Here is a 22788-nt window from a genome sequence, read left to right as displayed (position 1 = left end):
TATTTCATTTTTGCACTAGAGTTGCTATATTATCATCACTCATTAATGATTAAATTTTAGTGTTTTAAATAATAATACCTTGTTTTCTTATACTAAAACAACAAGTCTTTATTATAGACTGCAATGCTATGTGTCCAACATGTGGAAGATTCAACGTGATGGTTTACTTAGAAAATCCTACGGAATCAGCAAAGAAGCTGAGATGACTGATATTTTCAGTAGAGTTGCGGGCTAAAAAATAAATCCCCCAAAATCAATAGCATTTTTATACAGTCATAACAAAATTCATATAGAAGGAAAGTCACATTCAAAATAACTACAAAATGAATAAAATATCTGGGAATCAATCTACCAAAGCACATTTAAAACCTGTATAGATATAATTTTAAATTGACTCCTCTGTTTTCCTATTTGTAAAATGAAATTCTGAAATTCTTTTTTTTCAAGTAGCTATTAACATGCAGGAGGTAAATTAACATAGTAATGAAATAACTGATTCTGGAAGGTTTCAATTTACACTGTTGTATTTTCAGTTTTCACAGGTCAAGTTAGAATCTAAATTTATTGTGCTTGCTTTCCTATATTTCCTTTGGCCAAAGATAGATATGACATTCAATGAAATTTTTCAGGACTTATTATAGGTCACTGGAAAAATTGAATAACTTAACTAATAAATGATATTTTGCCATTTGAAAAGGAAACCTAATTTAAGTAGGAAAGAGGTCCATAATTCACCTTTGTCCTTGGTGGGAAAAATTATTTTTCACCATGCTTCTGAAACCAATGGACTCTCCTAATGTACCCCCAAAATTCTTTGATTTTTTTTGGTCTAAAGTCCAAACCCTGACACTCTAACACGACATGAATCTATGCCTTCTTATCTTCCCTGAGAGAGCTGAAAATTACTGGAGGAAGGAGAACAGATATCTAAGAATCCTTTTTTTTTTTTTTTTTAAACTGAACCTGTTATTTCATTTTTTAAATAACTCCTGGTGAGGGACTGTCCTTACATTGCAGTACTGCCAGGTAACTTCTCTCAAACTTATATAATTTTAGACTTGCATAGGACTCTGAGAACTTATATGGCTTACCTAGAGTCATACACCTAATGTGAGATTCAGAATCCATTTCACTATTCACTATATTGTACTGATTCTCATATGAAACCATTACGGAATAAAAAAATATATTAAACTATTTTATACAGACTTTAAATGCAGTGAGTTCAGTGTAGGCCGGAATAGTTAGCAAAAGCTTCACAAAAGAGGGAGAGCTTGAGCAGGGCTTTGAAATATTGTTAAGATTTAGACAGACTAGGAGAAAGGGGAAGTGAGCTGTCTGTGGGTAGGGAAAAATAGGATAAGATACACAGGGAGAATAGACGTGAAAGTCTAGGCATAGAGAACAGATCTAGTTATCTTCAATGAAGGGTACATCTTGGGAAGGTCAGGAAAATAAAGTTTGAAAATTGGGGTAGAGCTAGACTATGGAAAGTTTTGAAATTTAGAATATCGGGTTTTATGAGATACTTTGTAGACAGTCTTTGTAGGTTATTGAGCTAGGAGTGACATGAGGAAACTAGTGGTCTAAAGAAGATCCTCCTGACAGCTAAATGTAAACTATGTTTGAAAGGGAAATTAATAATCGTGGACAAAGATTGGAGACTTTTGCAGTAATTGAGACATGTCATTTCAGGTGACTGGAAATAATGAATCCAAGAGACAATTGTTTTTTCTAGTATTTAATTACTTGCCCAATTCGTTGATCTGCTCTTTTTCTCTTTATTGATGTAAACATTTAGAGATATGCTTTTTCCCCTAAGTACTGCTTTGACTATGTCCCATAAATTTTATTTTATTGTTTCCTTGTTATTATCTTAAATGAAATTATTATTTCTATGATTGGTTCTTTGAATCACTCATTCTATAGGATTATTATTTACTTTCTAATTTATTTTAATCTATGCTTCAAAAATCCTTTACTCAATGTAATTTTTATTGCATTATGGTCAGAAAAAGATTTATTTAATATTTCTGTTTTTCTGCATTTGTTTGCGAGGTTTTTATGCCCCAATACATGGTCAATTTTTTAATAAATAATTAATTTATTTTTAGTTTTCAACATTCACTTCCATAAGATTTTGAGTTTTAAATTTTCTTTCTTTCCCTCTCCTCCTCCCCGCCAAAAGGGCATGCAATCTGATGTAGGCTCTATGTATACATTCATAGTAAGCATATTTTCCCATTGGTCATGATTTGAAGAACAATTAGAACTAATGGGAGGAACCACAAGAATGAAGCAATAAAATAAAACAACAGAGGAAAAGGAGAGCAAATAGTATGTTTCCATCTGCACGCAGACTCCATATTTCTTTCTCTGGATGTGGATAGCACTTTCCATCTTTTGGAGATGTCTTAGATTCTTGCATTGCTGTGAACAGCCAAGTCTATCAAAGTCAGTCATCCCATAATGTGGCTGTGTACAGTGTTCTCCTGGTTCTGCTCACTTCACTCAGCATCAGTTCATATAAGTCTTGCCAGGTTTTTCTGAAGTCTGCCTGCTCGTCATTTCTTATAGCACAATAGTATTCCATTACATTCATATGCCACAACTTGTTCAGCCATTCCCCAATTGATGGGCATCCCCTCAGTTTCCAACTCTTTGCCACATGGTCAGTTTTGGTGAAGGTGACATGCATAGCTAAGAAATAGGTATACCCTTTTCTATTCCTATTCAATATTTTCCAGAGGTTTATCATACCTAACTCTTCTAATATTTATTCATTCCATAATTTCTTCTTTATCCAAGAGCCATTTGGGGGGAAAACACATCTTGGAGTTGTTTGGATGGAGAAGAGAAAAGGGGATAGAAAATTCAAAAGTTTCCAGCCTCAGGGATTGCAGGGATGGGGAACCTGTGGTCTCAAGGCCACATGTGACCCTCTAGGTCCTCACGAGTAGCCCTATAACTGAATCCAAACTTCGCAGAACAAATTCTCTTAATAAAAAGATTTGTTCTGTGAAACTTGGACTTAGTCTAAAGGCTGCACTCAAAGACCTTGAAGGCCACAAGTGGCCTCCAGTCCACAGTTTCCCCACTCCTGGATTAGAGGAATGTTGACAACACCGATAAAAATTGGTTAATTAGGAATCAGATTTGATGTGTACACACACACATTTTTGTGGAAGTTGAACTCAGATTTTCATCATTTTTAGTCTAATTTTCTATTCATTTTGTCATGCTGCATCCCCCTGTAGGCTGTTCCAAAAGTCTTTGTGCTGTTTTAAGCTATTAAAGCTTTAAACTGCACTAATTCTTTTGGACTTTCCTATATATTATGTATCCTGTATACATTACGCAGTTTATATATTTCTGTATCCATCTAAATGTCCCTACATCCATCTTAAGTGTTTGTGTGTTTGGATAGATGCACACCCAAATATATATGCACACACCTATAGATATATATACCTGCATGTGAGTCTTTAATGTAGCTTAATGTATTACCTCTAGGATAAAATAGAATAAGATAAAAACTCCTGTGTTTGTCTTTTATGATCCTTCCAAATTTGGTTTGAGACTATTTTATAGTATTTGCTGTGCATTCCTGCACAGCAATACTCTGTATTCCAGCCAAACTGGCCTACTCACTGTTCCCCATATGCAGCATCTCCACACCTTTGCCCTGTCTGGAATTCCCTCCTTTCTCACTTTCATTGCTTAGAATCCCAAGCTTTATTCAGGTCTCACTTTTCACCTCCTCTGTGAAGCTGCTTCTGACATATTCCACCCTCCAAGTTGTTATGCTAGTGCCTTACCCCACCCCCAATAACTTTAAATTTACTTTATCCACGTTATTATGTATATAATCTGTGTACATGTTTTTTTTTTTCAAGTAAAATAAAAGCTCTTTGAAAACAGGTCTATTTCATCTTTGTCTTTCTATCCCCAAAGCATAGCACAGTGCCTGGCACACATTTGCCACTTAGTTAAATGTTTCTTCTAATGAATCTCACTTATATGCTCAATGAAATACTACTTGAACACCTGAAGGATCTCTAATGTTTTGCTTATGAATACTCTTTCCAGTGACATAGATTTTGACTCTGTTTTTTTCATAAATAGTTTTCCGAAGTGGTTGTGACCAAAAAAATTCATCACTCTTTCCAACATGGTGATAAGCCTCTCTGAACCTAGCTAGACTATTCTCCATACAGAAGGAAGATGTATATGTAGATTGTCACCGAGTCTGTACTGTTATGGAATCTGCCATAGATCGTACTCTACTGGCATAGTCTTAGAAGTTCCTATACCATAATGAGGTAGCAGAAAAGAAGTTTTTTTAATGGCATTATAAATTCTGTCGTAAAAATTGTATAATGTATTTGAAATCCAGCTATAAAATTATTTTTGGATCAGCTGATATTTAAGGTCATCTTTGCCCCAGCTCTCCTGTCTTTGGCTAGAGAAGTGTCTGCACATCAATAAATATTTATTAAGTATTTTTATATTCAGGTACTGTGCTAAGTGCTGGAGATACAGAGGAAGGCAAAAGACAGTCTGCCCTTGAGGAGTTCACAGTCTAATGCAGGAAACAACATGAAAACAGCTATGTACAAATAATCTTTAAACAGGATGAACTGCAAATAATCAACAGAGGGTTGGGGAAACCCTTCATGTGGAAGGTGGAATTTTAGCTAAAAAACTTGACAGAAGCCAAGAAGTTGGAGGAAAACTAACGAAGTCCCTTTATGTTTCTGTATTGTAGATGTATGTCTGCATATAATATACTCATAAGACATTAATAATACACATTTACAGAGTACATTCAAATGTATGAACAGCTTTTCATAGGCCATCTTATTGAGTCACAGAACAACCCTGTGAGAAAGGTACTATTGGTTTTACTGTCTCCATTTTACAGATGAGAAAAGAGAGGCCTAGTTAATTTTAAGTGATTTGCTAAAAGTGCTTACATGAAATGTTGTAGATAGGACTTGAATCCTGAATCCAGGTTCAGATTTATGTCCTCTACTCCCGGTTACCTTTCCATATATATCCCTCATTTGAGCATTGATTTTTATAGGTGTTTCATGTTAAGAAATTTATTTCAAGAGATGGCTTTTCATTGTCACCATTCTTTGTTTCTGGAGCACAGTATGTCCTTGATACTAGTTGGTGACCAAGTAAGTATACAAATGAGATTGTGGTTATGTTACATGTGGTTTTGTATCGTGAATAAAGAGATTTTTAAAAATTTTCTTGGATCAAGTGAGAAGACTTGTGTAAAGAACTAAGTTTTTGCTTTTGGTTTTATTTCTGGCCATGATCATTTTTTCCTGAAGAATTATTACCTTCTATCACTTAATGACACAGCAGTTAAATTTGGTTGTGCTTCAAGCATTACAGGACACAGAGGAAAGAACACTGAATTTAAAGTCAGAGGACCTAGTGCAAATCCCAACTTTGCCAGTATCTACCTGGTTGACCTTGGACAGCTTTATGGGCCTCAGTTTCCTCATCTGTAAAAAGAAGGGTGATGGAGTAGATGAGCTACAAGATCCCTTGCAGCTTTAAATTTATGACTGTTTCAAATTTTTATTTTCCTTTCAAGAATAGATAACATGATGTGAAAGTTTATCGAATATCAGTATTTTCTCTTACTCTAAGAAAGAAATGACTAGATAGTGTTTTCATTGTTTCCCTCTAAAGGAAAATTCTTCTAGCCAAGGAGAGGTGGTAGGGAGGGGGGAAGGAGAGGACTAAGGGAATAATTCTGTCTACTATTTGAAAGTCTCTGTGGGAGATTGATTGTATCTGCAGACTTTCAAATATTGTGCCTCTTTGAGAAATTAAAACCTAACGGATGCTCATCTGACCAAAACTGTATTTTTTTGTCGTTTTTGTTGCTGTTGTTAGTTCCAAGTTCTGTTCCCATTGAATCTATCCAAGGAAGTACTTTCGAGGAGAAGATATTTCTTCAGTGGAGAGAGCCAGCTCAGACATATGGTGTGATCACCTTCTATGAGGTAGAGAACATATACATGTAATTATAATTTCAGTTCAATTTAACAAGTATTTAGCAAGTGCCTACTAATTGTGATTTAAAGAATCCCATCAAATGCCAATAAATTTGCATTGAATGAATATGGAACTGTTTTGATAAAGAATTAGTCATTTAAAGCAGCCTTTTTTTTTTTACATTTAAAAACAGAAATATAATAAATATAAGTTACAATCTGTGGTATATACTTTTTGAGTGAGTATTTGTATTGAATTGGGTGCTTCCAGGTTAGTAATTGCATGTTAAATAGATAAAGCATTGAAAATTATCTTTCTTTAAAAAATTGAATTGTTTTATTTTGTTTAAGTTTTAAATATTTCAGAAGTTTAGATCTTGATGTTTCTTAACTATAAAATATTGTGTTGCTGAATTGTAGAGAATACAGATTATGCAATTTAAAAGTCAATAAAATTCACTTGGGGAATGCCAATAGAACAATGACTCTTGATTTTCAGGAATTAGCCACTCTCTTTTGACTTCAGTGTCGCGGTTATATCTAGTGATGCATGTCAGATAGTTGAATCATAGTGAAGAAGATTTTGATGAATTGTTCAAGAAAAAATAGAAGTAGCAGTGGTGACAGTCATCACCGCACTTGTAGGAGGATCATTTTACTAAGCCTATTGTAGTAAAAGTAAGCAGGTAGATTATTTTTTTAAAGCTAGCATTTATTTGAATGCAAATTCAACAAAATTATGTGTTGTTAGGTTTCTGGGAATTGCTGCTGCTCCTCATGTGGAACCTCTGCTTGAATACCTTTCAGAAAATCTGACAAAAGACTGAGCAGACTAAGCTGTCAGACAGTCATCACTGTTCACCCTCATGTCTGACCCAACTAGCCTTACACTTATGTTTCCATAAATCTTCTGAAACTTGGTATTGAAATGCAAAAAAAGAAAAAAAAAAGAAAAGAAAAAAGAAAAAAAGAAAGGAAGAAAAATTAATTGAAAGCTAAAGGAATTTCGATAAAAGAAAAAAGCTAATTTCAGTGCTGAGCTATTGATGTTGTTCAATGGCTGTCTTACTGTAAAATGGAAGAAATATTAAGAAAATGCATGACTTTGTCCCTTGTTTAATAATTACTTCTGACAATTGACTATTTGGTCACAATTTTTAGAGTTTGTCATTTTAATCTCTCTGATGTTTTCATGATTCATTTGTATGAAAATTAAGCAGAGAAACAGCTATATTTTTATAGAAAAATGCATATGATATATTGGGGCAGCTAGATGACTCAGTGGATAGAGTGCTGGGCCTAGAGTCAGGAAGACCTGGGTTCAAATCTAGCCTCAGACACTTACTAACTGTGTAATCCTGGGCAAGTCACTTAGCCTCTGTTTGCCTTAATCAACTGGAAAAGAAATGGCAAACCACTCCAGTAGCCTAGACCAGAAAACCCTGTGGAAAGCCTGGACCATGGGGTCACAAAGAGTCGGACACATCTGAGCAACTAAACAACAGTATGATATCAGCCTTGGAAGTAAAGCTTTGATGATGAGAGAGGGAGTCAATTGCCTCAAAAGATACGTAAGCTTGTCTAGAGCAAGGGCAGTGAAAGCCGGGCTGTGTCCATCTATTGCCAGAGGAATGCATATTTCTCAGCGTTAAACATTTAAATACTTAAACAATAAGAATAGAAGTCCCAACAGAAGAACCCATTAATCTCTTGGAATTTAGCAGACAGGATCTCCCAGGTGAACACTAATCTAAAATGCTAGTGCAATGAGGATGGATGAAGTTGTCATAAATCAGGCTTTTTGAAAAATAAAAGTATATGTATAAGCACGGCAGATCAATTCACTTTACATGGTACCAGAGGGGAAAGCTTAGAACTTTTTTGAGTTGAGTTTAATGACTAAACATAAAATCTTCCTGGATACAAAGTCCTTTTTTCTGTCCTCTCTACTATAATACCATCACCTTTTTATGTTCATTGTCCTCTTTTTTTCATGATCATAATAATACCTTCCATTTGCATGTAATCATAATAATACCATGCATCTCCTATTTGCAAAGTATCTTTACATCCTTTGCCTGCTTGAGCTTCGCAACAACCCTTAAATGTCCCTAGAGCTGATGTAATTAGCTGTGTTTCACCGAGAAGGAAAAGGACACTTAACTGATATAACTTGCCTGTTGTAACTTATCAGATAAGTGATGGAAATGCCACTGAAAACCAGATCTTCTGACTTTAAGATTGTGGGTCTCCCGCCACTCCCCCCGCCAACCATTCCTCTGGCAGAAAATAATGTAACTAATGATTTCTCAAAGTAAAATCTTACATACCTTGAGATTAAACCTGGTTAATGTAGAGGACCTGTCAGTCAGAATATAAGGAACTGTGAGAGTAGGAAAAATAGGGACATCAAATAAAAGACAAGGACTGGAGTATGGATTAGAAAAGAAAAAGTTAAATAATAAAGGAAACCAAGCATCTCTTTTTGGAGAAGGAAGTGGAATTTGATAATTATGTGTGGAAGTAAAGATGAAAATAAAGAATCATTAGGATAAGAGAAGATCAAATATAGATAGATAAATATAGATATAGATGGTATGATAAATGTAACCAAAGGAAAAAACATTAGGAAATATTTGTAAATTAAAAGAATAGAGCATTGTTCTCATTCTTTGCACATTCTTAGACTTCCTTAGTTCTTGCTCAATGAGGTAATGACAGTGGTAAAAATAGACCCCAATATCTGCTGTCCTAGGAGCTTCAAGTCAACAAGCATTTATTAAGTGCTTCCTAGGTGACAGGCACCATGCTAAGTTCCCTATTGCTCACTGTTCATCTGCTGCCTGGAAGGGCTGGGTTTGACTAAGTTGATTTGAATATGGGCATTTGTTTGGTCTCCACGAAGGACAGTTAGTTTCACTTTAGCTATCTTACAGCTACCTTCCCTTAGGGTAAATATACCCCTACTATTGGGCAGACTTCAAAATATATGCCTTTGTCATGGGCTGATAGATTTATCTCTCTGTTTTCTATTAATTTCTCTCCCCTCTCTTTGGTATCAGAAGACATGATCCTCTTTTCTGACAATTTTCCACCAATTACTCATTCATTTTATCCTCCTTTCCCCCTTTCCTAGCCACCTTTGAAAAAACTCAAATTCATGAGTCAACCCTAAGATTCAACTAGTCTCAACAAAGTTCTTTAAAAAAAGATAGTTAAGCATTTATTATGTGCATTCTAGGTACCATGGTCGATACAGAGAAAGATGAGCTATGACCCCTGATTTCAAGACGTTTTCATGGTAGTTAGAGAAAAGAATATGAATCTGTGAAAAACTGGAAATAGTAGGATGCAATGGAAGGAGTTCTTGACTTAGATTCAAAAGACATACATTAAAATCTAGGCTCCTCAACTTACTACTTATGTGACTTAAAATATATTAACTTCTCTGGACTTGTTTAAGTTATCAGTTTAATGCCATAGAAGAGAGATCACATGTCATATAATTGCCAGATGGATAACAATTGCAATAGGATTTCAAAGGGGAAACCCATCATTTCAGGATAGGATAGTCAGACAAGGGTAAACAAAAAGTTTGCTACGTGCACTGAGTATTAAAGGATAGATAGGGGAAGAGGAAGGGAAAAGGAATTCTCAAGGCATAGACTGGAACAGTTAAAAAAAAAACATGGGGAAAGTATGACACTTTCTGTGAAAAATAAAACAGTTTGACTAATGGAATTCTTATAGGGCAATAATGAAATAAGGCTGGAGAAGATACATTGATAATTAATTGAACCTCATATAACAGGATATGAAATGTAGACATTATGGTAAAAGTAACGAGACAGTGATTATTTTTGTGTACAGGAGTACAGGATTGAGTGGAGATATGAGGCTGAAGGTTAAGAAAACTAGCTAGGATACTATTGCGACAACAGTAAGTAGTCCAAGAACAGGCTAAGACCCTGAACTAGATTAATAGTGGAAACTGAGAGGAAGGGTTACGTATGAAAGAAGTTAGAAAGGAAGAGCCAATAGGACTTGGTACCCGAATATGGGATTAGAAAGTGAGAGGAAAGAGTAACTAAATAACTAAAGATAACTAAAATTTTAGACCCACAAAATTGAGAAAATGATAGTACCATAAACAAAAATAGGCAAATCAAGAGAAGAAACTATTTTAGACAGAAGGCTGAGTTCAGTTTTAGACACATGGATTTTTAAATATCAATGAGAAATCTACGTGGTCTAGTTGGAAATGGAAAAGGGGAGGGGGGGGGGGAGAGAGAGAGAGAGAGAGAGAGAGAGAGAGAGAGAGAGAGAATGAAAATCAGAACTTGTAGATTTGAGAGTCTTCTACATTTCAGTTCATCCAACAATCAAGAAATATTTATTTAATTTATTTAGCATCAGGCACTTTGCTTATCTCTAGAGATAGGAAAAATAAATAAATAATCCCTAGCTTCAGTAGAGCTAATGTTCTATTGAGAGAGACAATGTGCACATATAAAAGAATGTACAGAATAAACACTAAGTTGTTAAATTTACGATAGTGAGAGAGGATTCTAGCAGTGGGGAGAATAAACTTGAGAGCTGTCCTGAAGGAAGGGTGGGATTCTATCAAGTGCACAAGAAGAGGCCAATCTTTCCTGCCTTGCAGGAATGTATCTGGACTGCTATAAAGGCCCAGAGTCCCGGGAGAGAGATAGTGTCTTGGGAACGGAACAGAGAGGAAGCCAGTTCAGCTGAACCATAGAGTGTGGGAAGGAGAGTAATGTAAAATGGGACTGGAAAGATAAGGTAGGGGCTTAAGTTATGAAGAGTTTCAAAAGCCAAGCAGAGGAGTTTATATTTTATCCTAAAGGCAATAGAGAGCCATTGAAGTTATTGAATAGAGAAGTAACAGGGTCAGAAGGCAAAACATTTGACAAATGAAGAGTAGATAGATTGGAATAAGGAGAGAGTCAGGAAGACCCATTACAAACTCACTGTGATAGTCCAAGTGAGAGGTGACTGGAACCAAGATGGTAGCTATATGAGTAGAGAAAAGGGTTGAATGGAAGAGATGTTATGGAGGTTAAAATGTCAAAATTTGTCAACTGATTGTGAGAAATGTTGAAAGTGAGAATGACATCAAGGTTGGGATCATGAATGACTTGGATTTGGAGGGTGGTAATGTGCTTAACATAGGGAAATTCTCAATCATACAGAAGCTGGGAAGAGGGGAAGGGTTGGGAGGGAAGATAATGAGTTCTGGAAGGCTAGACGAAGGGTGGTCCCCTCGATGGAAATAAGCAAGTTGGGTGGAAAGGAGTAGAGGGCAGTAGTCACTGAGACCAAGGAAATGAATGAGATTAAAAAAAACAAAGGTCGTAGCACTAAACCTTAATTAATGGCCTTATTCAAAGGGTAGAAAAAGATAAAAGAAGAACAATGGATCTAGAAGTGGAATTGTTATACAAATAGAAGGAAAAATAGAATTTGGTGACATCATGGAAACCAGGAGAAAAGAAAGGTTATAGAAAAAAAGGTGTTCCCACTCTTTTGAATATTGCAGATGTCAAATAGAACAGAGGAAAAGAAACTAGACTTAGCAACTAGAAAATAGTTTTTGACCTTCAGAAATATGGTTTGAGAAGAGTGATGTGCAGTGGAAACCAGATTGGGAAGAGTTAAGGTGGAATGGAATCAGTTCTTAAAGACTGCTAGTTCAGGAGTGAAAATAAGTGGAAAATACTAGCTGGTTGGTGGCAGTACCGTCAAAGGTCTTTAAGGCTGACTTAATCTATAACTAGGTTAAGCATACTTGAACCACAGGTGTCTAGCTTAATGGGTTATCCTGACAGCTAAGAATAGAGATCTAGGCAAAAGACCGTCATGTTTTATGTTTTTTTTTTCCCCAGGTCAGCTTAAGTGTATGACAGAGAATATTTTGTGAGTAAAATCTGTTAAAGGGTTGATATCCTGAATATTCTACCAGTCTGATCATGTCAAACGTGGTTGTGATTGAAGTACAGAGCAAACATTTTCTTGCTGAAGCTTAGTTGATTCGATCTAAATATTCTTTCAGAGGTCTTCTTAATTATAATGATATGGTATAAACATAAGAAAAAAAGAATGTCAATTATCACTTTGTATAATAACAGTGTTCGTGTTCATGTACATAAATTACAAGTGAGTCTACCAATTTAAGAGCAAAAAAAGTGCTTGGTTTTGCAATTTAAAACTTTTGAATCGGTTCCTAATTTAGAAATTATGTCATTAAAGCCAGTGGAAGTCAGCAATCACCACTGAAAACTCTTACTTTGGAACGTGTGATGAACTCGTTTTGGAGGTTTAAGTTAAAATAAAAATGAGTAGCACTTGACAGGACAAAATGCAAAGACTCTTGTCTGTTCTTCATACATCAGTTTTTGAAAGATTTATTGTTTCACCTCTATGAATAATGCTTCCACTTCTATCTATTAAGTGTCTGAGGGGAGATTTGAACCTACATCTTCCTGACTTCAAGTCCAATGCTTTATACCATGCAACCTCTCAATTCTAATCACATCACCTTAATGACATGAATTTTCAAGGCAAAAAAGAAATCAACCTGGTGACTAACTTTTCAGTGATGAGCCCTTGGATAGAAGAACAAGGCCTCATAGTTAAGAGCCTCTCTATTTCTAGCTCATCAGATTTGCCGGATGGCATTCCACATACCAATAAGGCATCAGAGTAGAACTTTAATAGAGGACTTTCTTCCTATGTCTGTACATTTGGATGAGTTCACATTTCAGCCCAAAGTAAAACCCTGCAGTCTTGATTGATAGCCAGGATTACCGAAGAAAACCAGAGTTTCAATTTCAAATACAAATGCCTCGGCTTACTTTGTGGCAAAACATCTAAAACTACTTTTGCTATCAAAAGAGGACTATCTCTTATGGCATAGAGTCTAATAATAGCCACATTGATTAGAAATGGAACTACAAGCATATTAGGCCTTTATCTTGTGTGGTTAATTGCATTTTTTTGTTCAAACAGTAGCATGATTTAGACATTTTGAAGGCAAGCAAATTCAAAGTATTAGCTTAAGCCTGAACCCATCTTTAACACCATAAACTGTCTGGCCCCAAGTTCTTCCTGTCTATAAAAGTAATAACTCATAACTGTCTTGGCTGAATTCCTGTGTCCCTTCATTGGATTCAGGATTTGAAAAGTCTGAGGGAGCAGGATAGCTTATCATAAAATGTCTGACAGTGCATACATCAGAAGGGTTTATTGGATAAAGATGCAATCTTGTCCATCTGCTCAAGATATTTTATCACATTCTTATTCTTTTGCAGATCACCTACAAGGCAGTCAGTTCCTTTGACCCAGAAATAGATTTATCCAATCAAAGTGGAAGAGTTTCAAAGCTGGGAAATGAAACTCATTTCCTTTTTTTTGGACTGTATCCGGGTACCACATACTCCTTTACTATCCGAGCAAGCACAGCCAAGGGCTTTGGACCTCCAGCAACAAATCAATTTACCACAAAAATATCAGGTATTGTTGAAAGTGAATGACTGTGTCCTTCATCAAAAGCAGTGTCATCCTTTGGATGCTAAATAAACAGTCCATTTTCAGGACTGGCCAGACAAAAAGACATTTTGAAACGTTTGAAATTTTTGGATGTCCCACAGTCTGATTTGTGGGGCTCTTGAGATTACCTTTTCAAAATTGTGTAACTCATAATTTATGGAAGCACAGAAATGAAGCAGGTACAACAATGTCTGCTGCTGTTTCAGGATTTAGTGTTAGGGTTTTGGAAGTGAGACAGAGGGTTCTGTTCAGTGTTCACTCATCCCTTACACAATTCTGAATTAGCCCAGAGACAGTGCTGGAAAATTTCAGTAATGAGCCATGGACTATTGAGAACTCAGCAGAAATGCCTTTCTGTTATGTGGATAGAGTTTGCTTATAGAGGTTAGTAACCTCCCAGGGTAATTCCTTCTCTAATAGATACACAGGATGAAGAATGAAGACTGACAGCCCAAGACATAGTTACCTCTAACTTTTTAGAAATTCAACTGTACCTCCCTTCAGTGGCCAGACATTTTAAATGTGTTTACAGAGATGTATAACTATGTGGGGAGTCTTTTTGGGCTGATTTTTCTCATTCCTGTTTGGGGAATTAAGTTGGACATCTGCTGTGAGATACATACCAGTGATGGAGTTCATTTCTCCAAAGGGGTCTTGAAATTTTTCAAAACTTTTAGGCAGTTGGGTGCCTATTTCTCATTTTGGAGGGAAACCCCAATCAGATTTTTAGTTGGTACAGTGTTTTCATTTTGACTCCTACTCATCATTACTATTTTATTAAACTTTTATTATTTTACTATTTTATTAAACTTTTGGGTGGATAATTGATAGCAAGAAAACACTGAGGAACACTGCCAATTTTCCAGCAGGTTTTTGGTGGGGGTGAAGTTTAAAGTTTCTTTTTGATCACTTGTCACTCAAAGGATAAATTTATGGTATATAAGCCAATGAAGATAATTTTGAATCTGAATTCAAATGTGATTGTAAATTTAATATAAATTGATCATGACAAAGCTAGAGGAAAAGGGTAAACAATGAATAATCTGACAAGGACTTTGGGAATGTAGACTTCACCATAAAACTCCCAGAAACAACACTAACAGAATATAATAGTACTAAGAAACAATCCATGGGTTTTCTAGATAAGGCACAAGAATTTTTGTTAAATACTTTAAAGTAGTGTTTCCAAAATTTTTTAATTCAATTAAAAAAACATTGATTAATACTTACTTTGTGCCAAACATCGTACTAGGCACCAGGCTATAAAACAAAAAATGAAACAGCCCCTGCCCTCAAGGAGCTTACATTCTACTAATCCTTATCACTGAATGCTTTCTCCTATGGATGTATCCTCTCTCCATGCCTCTTTAATCATCCCTTCACAGAACACGCTCGCATGAAACTAGCAGTCTCCTTGATTTTGAAAGCCTTTAGTTTTCTGCCTGGGCTCATAATAGGACCAAAAGCTCTCTCAGAAGATCCTTGGTAAGAGGAACTTGAGAAGAGAAAACATTGCCTTACTGATAATGATAGCCTCAATACTTCAAATTTAGCAACACCTTCCAGCCTCCCTGAGGACTCTTTGGGCATCTGGACCCACAGTCTGAAGAATATTATTTATAGCAAAAGTATACTGAAATTTAATTTTTCTGGCCATAACACGTTTTAAAAATTGGCCTTGGAATTAATGTAGTTAATTTTGTACTCCAGTTTGAAAAAAAAGAATGCTAAATAAAAAGACTGTACCCATTCTGTCTTCTGCCTAGCTTCTTTAGATATACATGTAGGGGAATGTAAATAAAGTCATTTTGTGGCTATGGCCACCACTTCACTACAGAGCTCGGTATTTTTCATGTGCTCTTTGCCTTGGAAGGAAGATTTAAAAAAAAAATAAACTGCTCAGGAAAATCCAAATCTGCAACCAAGTAAATCAAACATAACGAGTCTCTCTCTCTCTCATTTCCTTTTGCTCTGTCTTGTTTCCTTTTGCAGCACCTTTGATGCCAGCATATGAACTGGAAACACCCCTGAATCAGACTGATAATACTGTGACAGTTTTGCTGAAGCCAGCCCAGAGTCGAGGCGCTCCTGTCAGGTATGGGCCAGGGGGTCTGGGTGCAGGAGCAAGGAGTCTTCTGGATATTAACATCCAATTCATTAATTTCTTGACTGTGTTTCTTAGGGATTTTTTTTTTCCCACCCGGCAGCCAGCTTGTAAACCCATATCTTTATTAGCTCTAATTAAGTTAAATAGCTAAGGAAAAATGAAAGTGCTTTGATGTTGGCTGCTCAATTATTGTTTAAAGGATTTGATCCAGATGCAAGTGGCTTGTTCTTTGAAGATAAGGAACAAAGCCCCAGTCCTTGTTGGGTGGGTGGTTTCTTTACTTATGAAGGTAATTGCTTGACTGCAGCGTTTAGAGTTCAAGAGCAAATTACATTTTTGTCCTGAGCCATCTATTTTTAATAATCTCTCATTTTTGTTTGCCTCCAATTTTAGTGAGGTAATTAATTTTTTTTAAAATTGAGTATAAAATGCATGTCTTAAAATATATACATCTACACATATATACATATATCTATATAAGTATAGTTATATGTATATAGGAGGCCATATTGGAAAGAAAAAGATTGTAGAATCTATATCTGACCAGATTTGAGTGTGTTTTTCTTTTTTACTACCAGTGTTAATGACCATAAATCCTCATTCCATGATACTTTGTATATTATATACTGGCATAAGATTATATGTTAATCTTACAGTCAGTAGAATTAAAGAAATCTGTTTTTATAGGAAAGAGTAGAAGAAAGCTGAATTGCTCTAAATATGAACTTGACATATCTCATTAATCTATATAAATGAAGTTTACACTTGTTCTGTAGGGAATTTAAACTCTTTACCTTTGAATTATAAGGAAAAAGTTTCTTGATAATTAATATGTGTCATTACTTCAAGAAAAAAATTGCCCTCAGAATTAAGATCTATAAAAATCTCTTGTGCCCATATTGCTGTTGAAGATTTTGATAATTTTAGTTCATTTTTGATATATGGTTCTATCCCATCACAAAGGAGTGGAAATGTCACTCTGTGCTTTTCTCTAACAGTATCAAAGGTATTCTAAGACCAATTAGATTACTTTCTGTTTTGCATAAAATACCTGGTCTAAATTCCAGAGAATAGAAGTAGAGCACCTGTTGACATTTAAATCAGACATTTGTGATAGAGTGATTTTTCTCCTAAAAACAGTTTGCCTTAGAGAAAAGGTGAGGCAATAAAACGAGAGAGAATCTGAGTTAATCCAAGGCTTCAGAATTATAGAGGAATTGCTGGAGACTTTTATATAAAAAGTCTGGAGATGTTCGTAAAACATTTTTGCTTCATCTTATTATCCAGTTGGGCTCAATGTGAAAGCACTATGAAAACTGTAAATATGCCCTATTGTTGTAAAACAATGTATCATCATCATCATCGTCTTCATCATCGTCTTCATCATCGTCTTCATCATCGTCATTGTAAACATGAGACTTTTGGGGTTACCTGTCTAGTAGAGAAATGTAATAGAATGAGTATTGGGCCTACAGTTGAGAGAGATGGGTTTAAATTCCAAATCTGACATTTACCAACTATGTGACAATGGCCACATCATTTATCCTCTCAGAGTCTTCTTTTTTTTATCTGAAAAATGGGGATTATAATAATATCTACCCCACTGGATAGTTGTGAGGATCAAATGAGTTAATGAATGCAAAATGCCACATAAATATCTACTCTCATTTTTGATAGTTGTGAGTTGAACTGATTAAACACTGTCTTTGACAGTGGCTCTGATATGGATTTTATTGGTTTTCCAGGACTTGGGGTTACAGTCTATGAGTGTGGAACAAAAATAGGATCATAAGATTTCGAGTTGTAGAGAAAGGACCCTTTTCTTTATATGCAACTAACTTGCTCCAATGGAGATTAACGTATAGCCCTAGTTCCACTAGCATTGTGATTGAACCAACTTTTCTAAGCTAAGCTTAATGCCAACAGCATTTCTGGGAAATCATAAGTTATGTTTTTGCTGAAGTTAAAAGGATTTTCAAGAGGTTACTCATTCTCACTGCTTCCAGATTGTTCTATAGTATCAAGAAAAGAGGGTTCCTAACCTTTTGATCTCATCCTGTCCTCCCTCCCTCCTCCTGGATCTTGCTCCGTCAATTATTTCCTCCTGTTAACATTTTCCTGAATGTTCAAGTCCTACAGAAAAATTCAATAAATATTTATTAGGTAACTATTATGTTTAAAGAATAGTGGAGAGTATTAGGAAGAAGTCAAATTCAGAAAAGGCATGGTCTGTGCCTCCATGGAACATCACTGACTGGGGAAATGATTTGTCCTTTTTCTCCAAAAATGTACTAATATCTTTATTTTCCCGTAATTGCTTTTAAACAACTACATTTCTTCAGAGTAATGTAATAATATGGTACTAGAACATATTAAATTTAAATAAATTGGAATTTTTGTTTGTGCTCATTCTTAAAGATGCATTTTAAAGGATATGCATATACATATAATACCTATGCATGTATACATTTGTGCATATATGTGCATATATATATATATGTATACACACACACACACACATACACACACATACACCCTGTGTAAATAGATGGATGAATAGGTTAGTATATGAACAGTGGGTCAAGTAAGAAGGTGGAGAAGATGCTGAACTTCATTTGTAGAAGGCAGAACAAGTAGAACCTGGTAGTTCCCTATACCAGTGAAATCACAGGTCCATTCTCAATTCCTAATAAAGTTACAGGACTTTACAAAAATGCATATAATACAAAATGTAAACCACTGTATCAGACAGGATCAAACTATATGCTGTGTCTAAATCTAAGGAGAAAACAGCCAAGTGAAATAAATGATTATTAATAGCCAGTGATTTGGGGAGAGTCCTGATTTAAAAATTCAGTCTCTTGAAGGACATTTTCCGACCCCACCCAGGTGGGGAAGCCATTGTGCTCTACTCAAGTTTAGGTGGGGATAAATTCTTTGAATAGATTGCCCAAGACTGGGGGTAAGTAAGTAACATATTCAGAGTTCATTTGAATAGGTTTAGACCCTCATTGTAACATTCATTCTCTCATTAATTGTGAACCAATCAGAATTGATTGCCATGCAGAGGGATGAGCCAGCTGCCATTGTTGTCTTTGTTCTAAGAGAGAGACAGCTAAGTGACCATCCTTTTTAAAAATAAACATGCTGGCATTATTAATAAAATGATTAAATTACCCAGAAATTATGTCTTTCAAACTTTTTAAACATCACATATGACTAACTATAGTTAATCATTAGAGGCCTCTGGAGTAGGTGGCATGTCCTTGATTCATGTAAAACCCTGGATTGGGTTCCTGACTTAAATAGAAGGGAAACTGTTTTCCGTTAGGAAAGTTGAATTTTCTTAATAGACATTCAAGTTTAACAGTAAACTTATTTCAGTCTCACCTGTCATAGATTACCTTTTTGTTGCTGTTAAAAAGTAGATGTTCCCTTTAAGGGGATTAGTTAGTTGTATGTTGGACCATAATGAGACTGATTATCTCTTGAAGTGGATAGAAGATCTAGTTGAAGTGGTTAGTTTGGAAATTGTAGCTATAATACCCTAAAGCTAAGTGGAGGATTTTAAAATCCTTAGAATTCATTTGCTCTTTGGGGATATAAGAACACTGATTAGGGTGGTAAAAGGGATTTTAAACACAAAGCTACAGAGTAGACAAAAACAGATGAACACATCTGGAGATTTATAAAACACTCATGTAATCAAACACAAGAAAGTGCTCCCCGAGCGAATATGATAAATAGAAGAAAGAATAGAAATGAAAGTGAGCATCTGTTTACTTGCCCAAATTGTGCTTAGTATTATGTTTTCAAAGATACTGTGATTGTACATTTCCAAAACCCATGCTTTTCATTGATTTTATTTTTTTTCTTTAATCTATATTCATTGGTGTTGAAAATTTGGCCATATCTCATTTATGCTCTTCACTAAGTAAGGTGACTGGATCAATCGATTCTCTTCCAGTCACCCCAGCTTGGTTAATGCAGATTCTTGAAATTGCCCTTAACTCACGGTTTAAATGATTGTTGTCTTTTTATTGATCAACACATCAGTTCTATCACCTCAAAGTATTTAATTCTGAGATAGATGAGAAGAACACAAATTCCGGCAGTCAAGTCATTAACTCAGAGACTTAGGGGGTCAGGATTTTTTACCTCTCTGATTGGGTTCAACTTTCATCCTTCCGTATGACAGAGAAACCTTGTATTTCTTTTTCCTATTTAGAATCGTCTTGCTATTCTTTCTCTTCCTCACCACTGTTCAATAAATATACGTACAATCTTTAGAAAGATTTTTGGCAAGCGCTGAAGTTGCTTGAAGTGAAGGATAAATTTTACAGAAGCTGTGCTTTTGTTATATTAACGACAACAAAAAATATCTTTCTCATGTTTTTTTCTACTTGTAATGCTTATCTCATCTACTGTGTAGCTCAATCTCACTGATTAATAATGTGTTTGCTACTTATTCTAATGGCTCATAGCTACAGGCAATATATGGGAATGGTGGTAGTCTGTTTGTTTTCCCATAATTGCTTTGAAACAAACTGCATTTCTTCAGAGTGATAGTACTATACTGGAACATATTTTTTGTTGTTGTTCAGTCATTTCAGTCATGTCCAATTCTCCATGACCTCATTTGGGATTTTCTTGGCAAAGATACTGGTATGGTTTGCCATTTCCTTCTTCAGTGAATTTTATAGATGAGGAAACTGAGGCAAATAGGGATGTGTGACTTGCCCAGGGTCACACACTAGCAAGTTTCTGAAGTTACATTTGAACTCAGGTCTTCCTGACTCCAGGCCTGGAGCTCTATCCACTGTGCCACCTAGCTGTCCCAAAGAACACATTAGAGTTTAATAATTTGACATTTTGTTTTCACTGATTTTTTTTAACTGTGCTGTTTTAGGGATAGTGTCTTTTTTTCTTTTGGTATGTGCATTAGAAGCCCCTGAGTTGAAAACATATAGAAAACCAATGGAGTATATTCATTTTCCTAAAAAATTATCCACTGTGTATGTATATTAAACAAAAATTCCTAAAATGTTGAATGGTTTCAAAAATGTTGGGTGCTGTTGAGTTTCCTAAAATGTATAACTACATTTATTTTAATACTTTATTTTCAGTGATGTATTTACACTTACCATGTAACACCTTGGCCTGTCCACCTAAGCACTGGTAGTCAAACTATATATACTCCAATGGATCTTTAACCTTATGTGTGTGGATGTATACTCTAGTAGTAATGTTATAACGTATCCATGCCTGTGTATGCTATGCAACTTTTGTTCATTTCTTCATATAAGTTCATGCTGATGGCCTGTCTCTTTCTCTGAGTTCACAAATATGAAGATACAAACAACTCTTGAAACAAAAAATGATAGATGGATGGATCTCTCACATGCACACATTTATATAATGTATATATATGTATAATTTATACTATAATATAAACCATTATGCTACAAAATAAGTTATTTATAGAAAACACCCTTATATAGTTACATATAGAAATGTTCTATATATCCATATTTATAGATATTTTCTGTATAAGATATATTCTAGAGATAGAGATAGATATAGATATCTATCTAGAGACTATATACTATTCTAAATTCTATAACATGTTAAGAATACATCTCTATATGAATATGTAGCAATTTAAGTGTTTATTTCATGGCAGATAGGAGAGAAAGGTTGAAGAACTTTGAAGTCTACTAAAGGTAAATCATTTATTGATATACATCATGGTCACACCTTTGTTGTATACATCATATGTGCTCTGTTTCCTAGGTAAAGAAGGATTAGTTTTTGCTTCACTGAGGACAAGATAAGGCAATTTATTCATATTTTCTTCATGTAATTGAGAGCATTGCTAGTAACTTTGTGGCTTCTATCCTCATATAAACTAGTTAGGCTTATTGTAAAATCACAGAGTGTGACCACAAACTCTGCTTTTATTCTTAGCCAGCCATTGACACATTATGCATTGGCCTCAGGGGATTAGACAGGAGAGCAGAGGTGAATCAGGGGGCACTCTAATGCCACTACTGGAAAAACAACTTAATGCTCTTGGTGATAGGAAATCATCATCATCATCCTCATCAAAAATGATGTTTTTGAATGTTTTCTGTCACTGGAGTTACATTTTGGGGGCATATGGGACATGCTTGGTTTGGAAAAAGGTCATTTAGGAAACACAAAGCAATTATAAATGCTGATAGTTTAGGACCATAATCAATCTATATGGCTGTTCACCTGTGTTTATGCCAAGTCAAGAAAAAAGAATCACATTTTTATTTGTTTTTCCTCCTGAATTTTAAATTCCCTACACAAGGTAAATTAATATTCAACAATAACTTTTATATACATAGTTACAATCTTCCATTTACTTAAATAGCTAAAAAGTAATATTGGAGAAAGATGTTAAGAAAATGAATTGTATATGGGGATATACATACTTGTATCTCATCAACATCTTACAAACATTTTATATATATTTTATATATATATATATATATATATATATGAGTGAATTTATGTGAGGTCTTTTTTGGAATTGTTAAGAATTTCTTTTTTTTTTCTTAATACCCGAGAGGTAGTTTTTTAAGTATCCTGATAGAAACTATAATGCACTATCAATTTTAAAAGCTTTAGTCAAGCTTTGCATGAAAGATTGTTAGAATGTCATTTTCCTATTAGAAGTTATGTAGGAGGGGCAGCTAGGTGGCGCAGTGGATAGACCACTGGCCCTGTGAGTTCAAATCCAGCCTCAGACCAAACACTTGACGCTTACTAGCTGTGTGACCCTGGGCAAGTCACTTAACACCAATTGCCTAAAAAAAAAAGAAGTTATATAGGGAAATATTCCATGTCTTAGATCTTAAGAAGCCTGTTTACATGCTTCTATGCACTTTCTTTACTAAGCCCCGACTGAAGCAATATTATGAAACAGTATGTTTTCAGCACCTTCCTCCTCTTACCATCTAGTCTTTCAGATTTTCTCACATGTCCCTCAATGTGCCTTGATATCTATAATTGCTCCATTGAGAAACTCACACTAGTATTCTGTCTCTTTCTTTTATTTGTAAG

General features: G+C 35.2%; 1 protein-coding gene across 3 annotated transcripts in view; it reads left to right on the top strand.

The window, feature by feature from the left end:
* LOC114053920 (receptor-type tyrosine-protein phosphatase mu) overlaps positions 1–22788 on the top strand; it is a 958135-nt gene that overhangs the window by 507378 nt on the left and 427969 nt on the right. For all 3 annotated transcript variants that reach the window (XM_027877057.1, XM_027877059.1, XM_027877058.1), the window contains exons 9-11: positions 5920–6029; positions 13352–13553; positions 15582–15684. In XM_027877057.1, coding sequence (XP_027732858.1) covers positions 5920–6029; positions 13352–13553; positions 15582–15684 — 415 coding nt within the window. The remainder of the gene's footprint in view (positions 1–5919; positions 6030–13351; positions 13554–15581; positions 15685–22788) is intronic.

This window comes from Vombatus ursinus, unplaced genomic scaffold (genome assembly GCF_900497805.2).
Source record: "Vombatus ursinus unplaced genomic scaffold, bare-nosed wombat genome assembly UNPS02014812.1, whole genome shotgun sequence".
Lineage (NCBI taxonomy): Eukaryota > Metazoa > Chordata > Mammalia > Diprotodontia > Vombatidae > Vombatus > Vombatus ursinus.
Note: the sequence above shows the minus strand (reverse complement) of the source record. Positions and strands in the feature narration are given on the sequence as shown.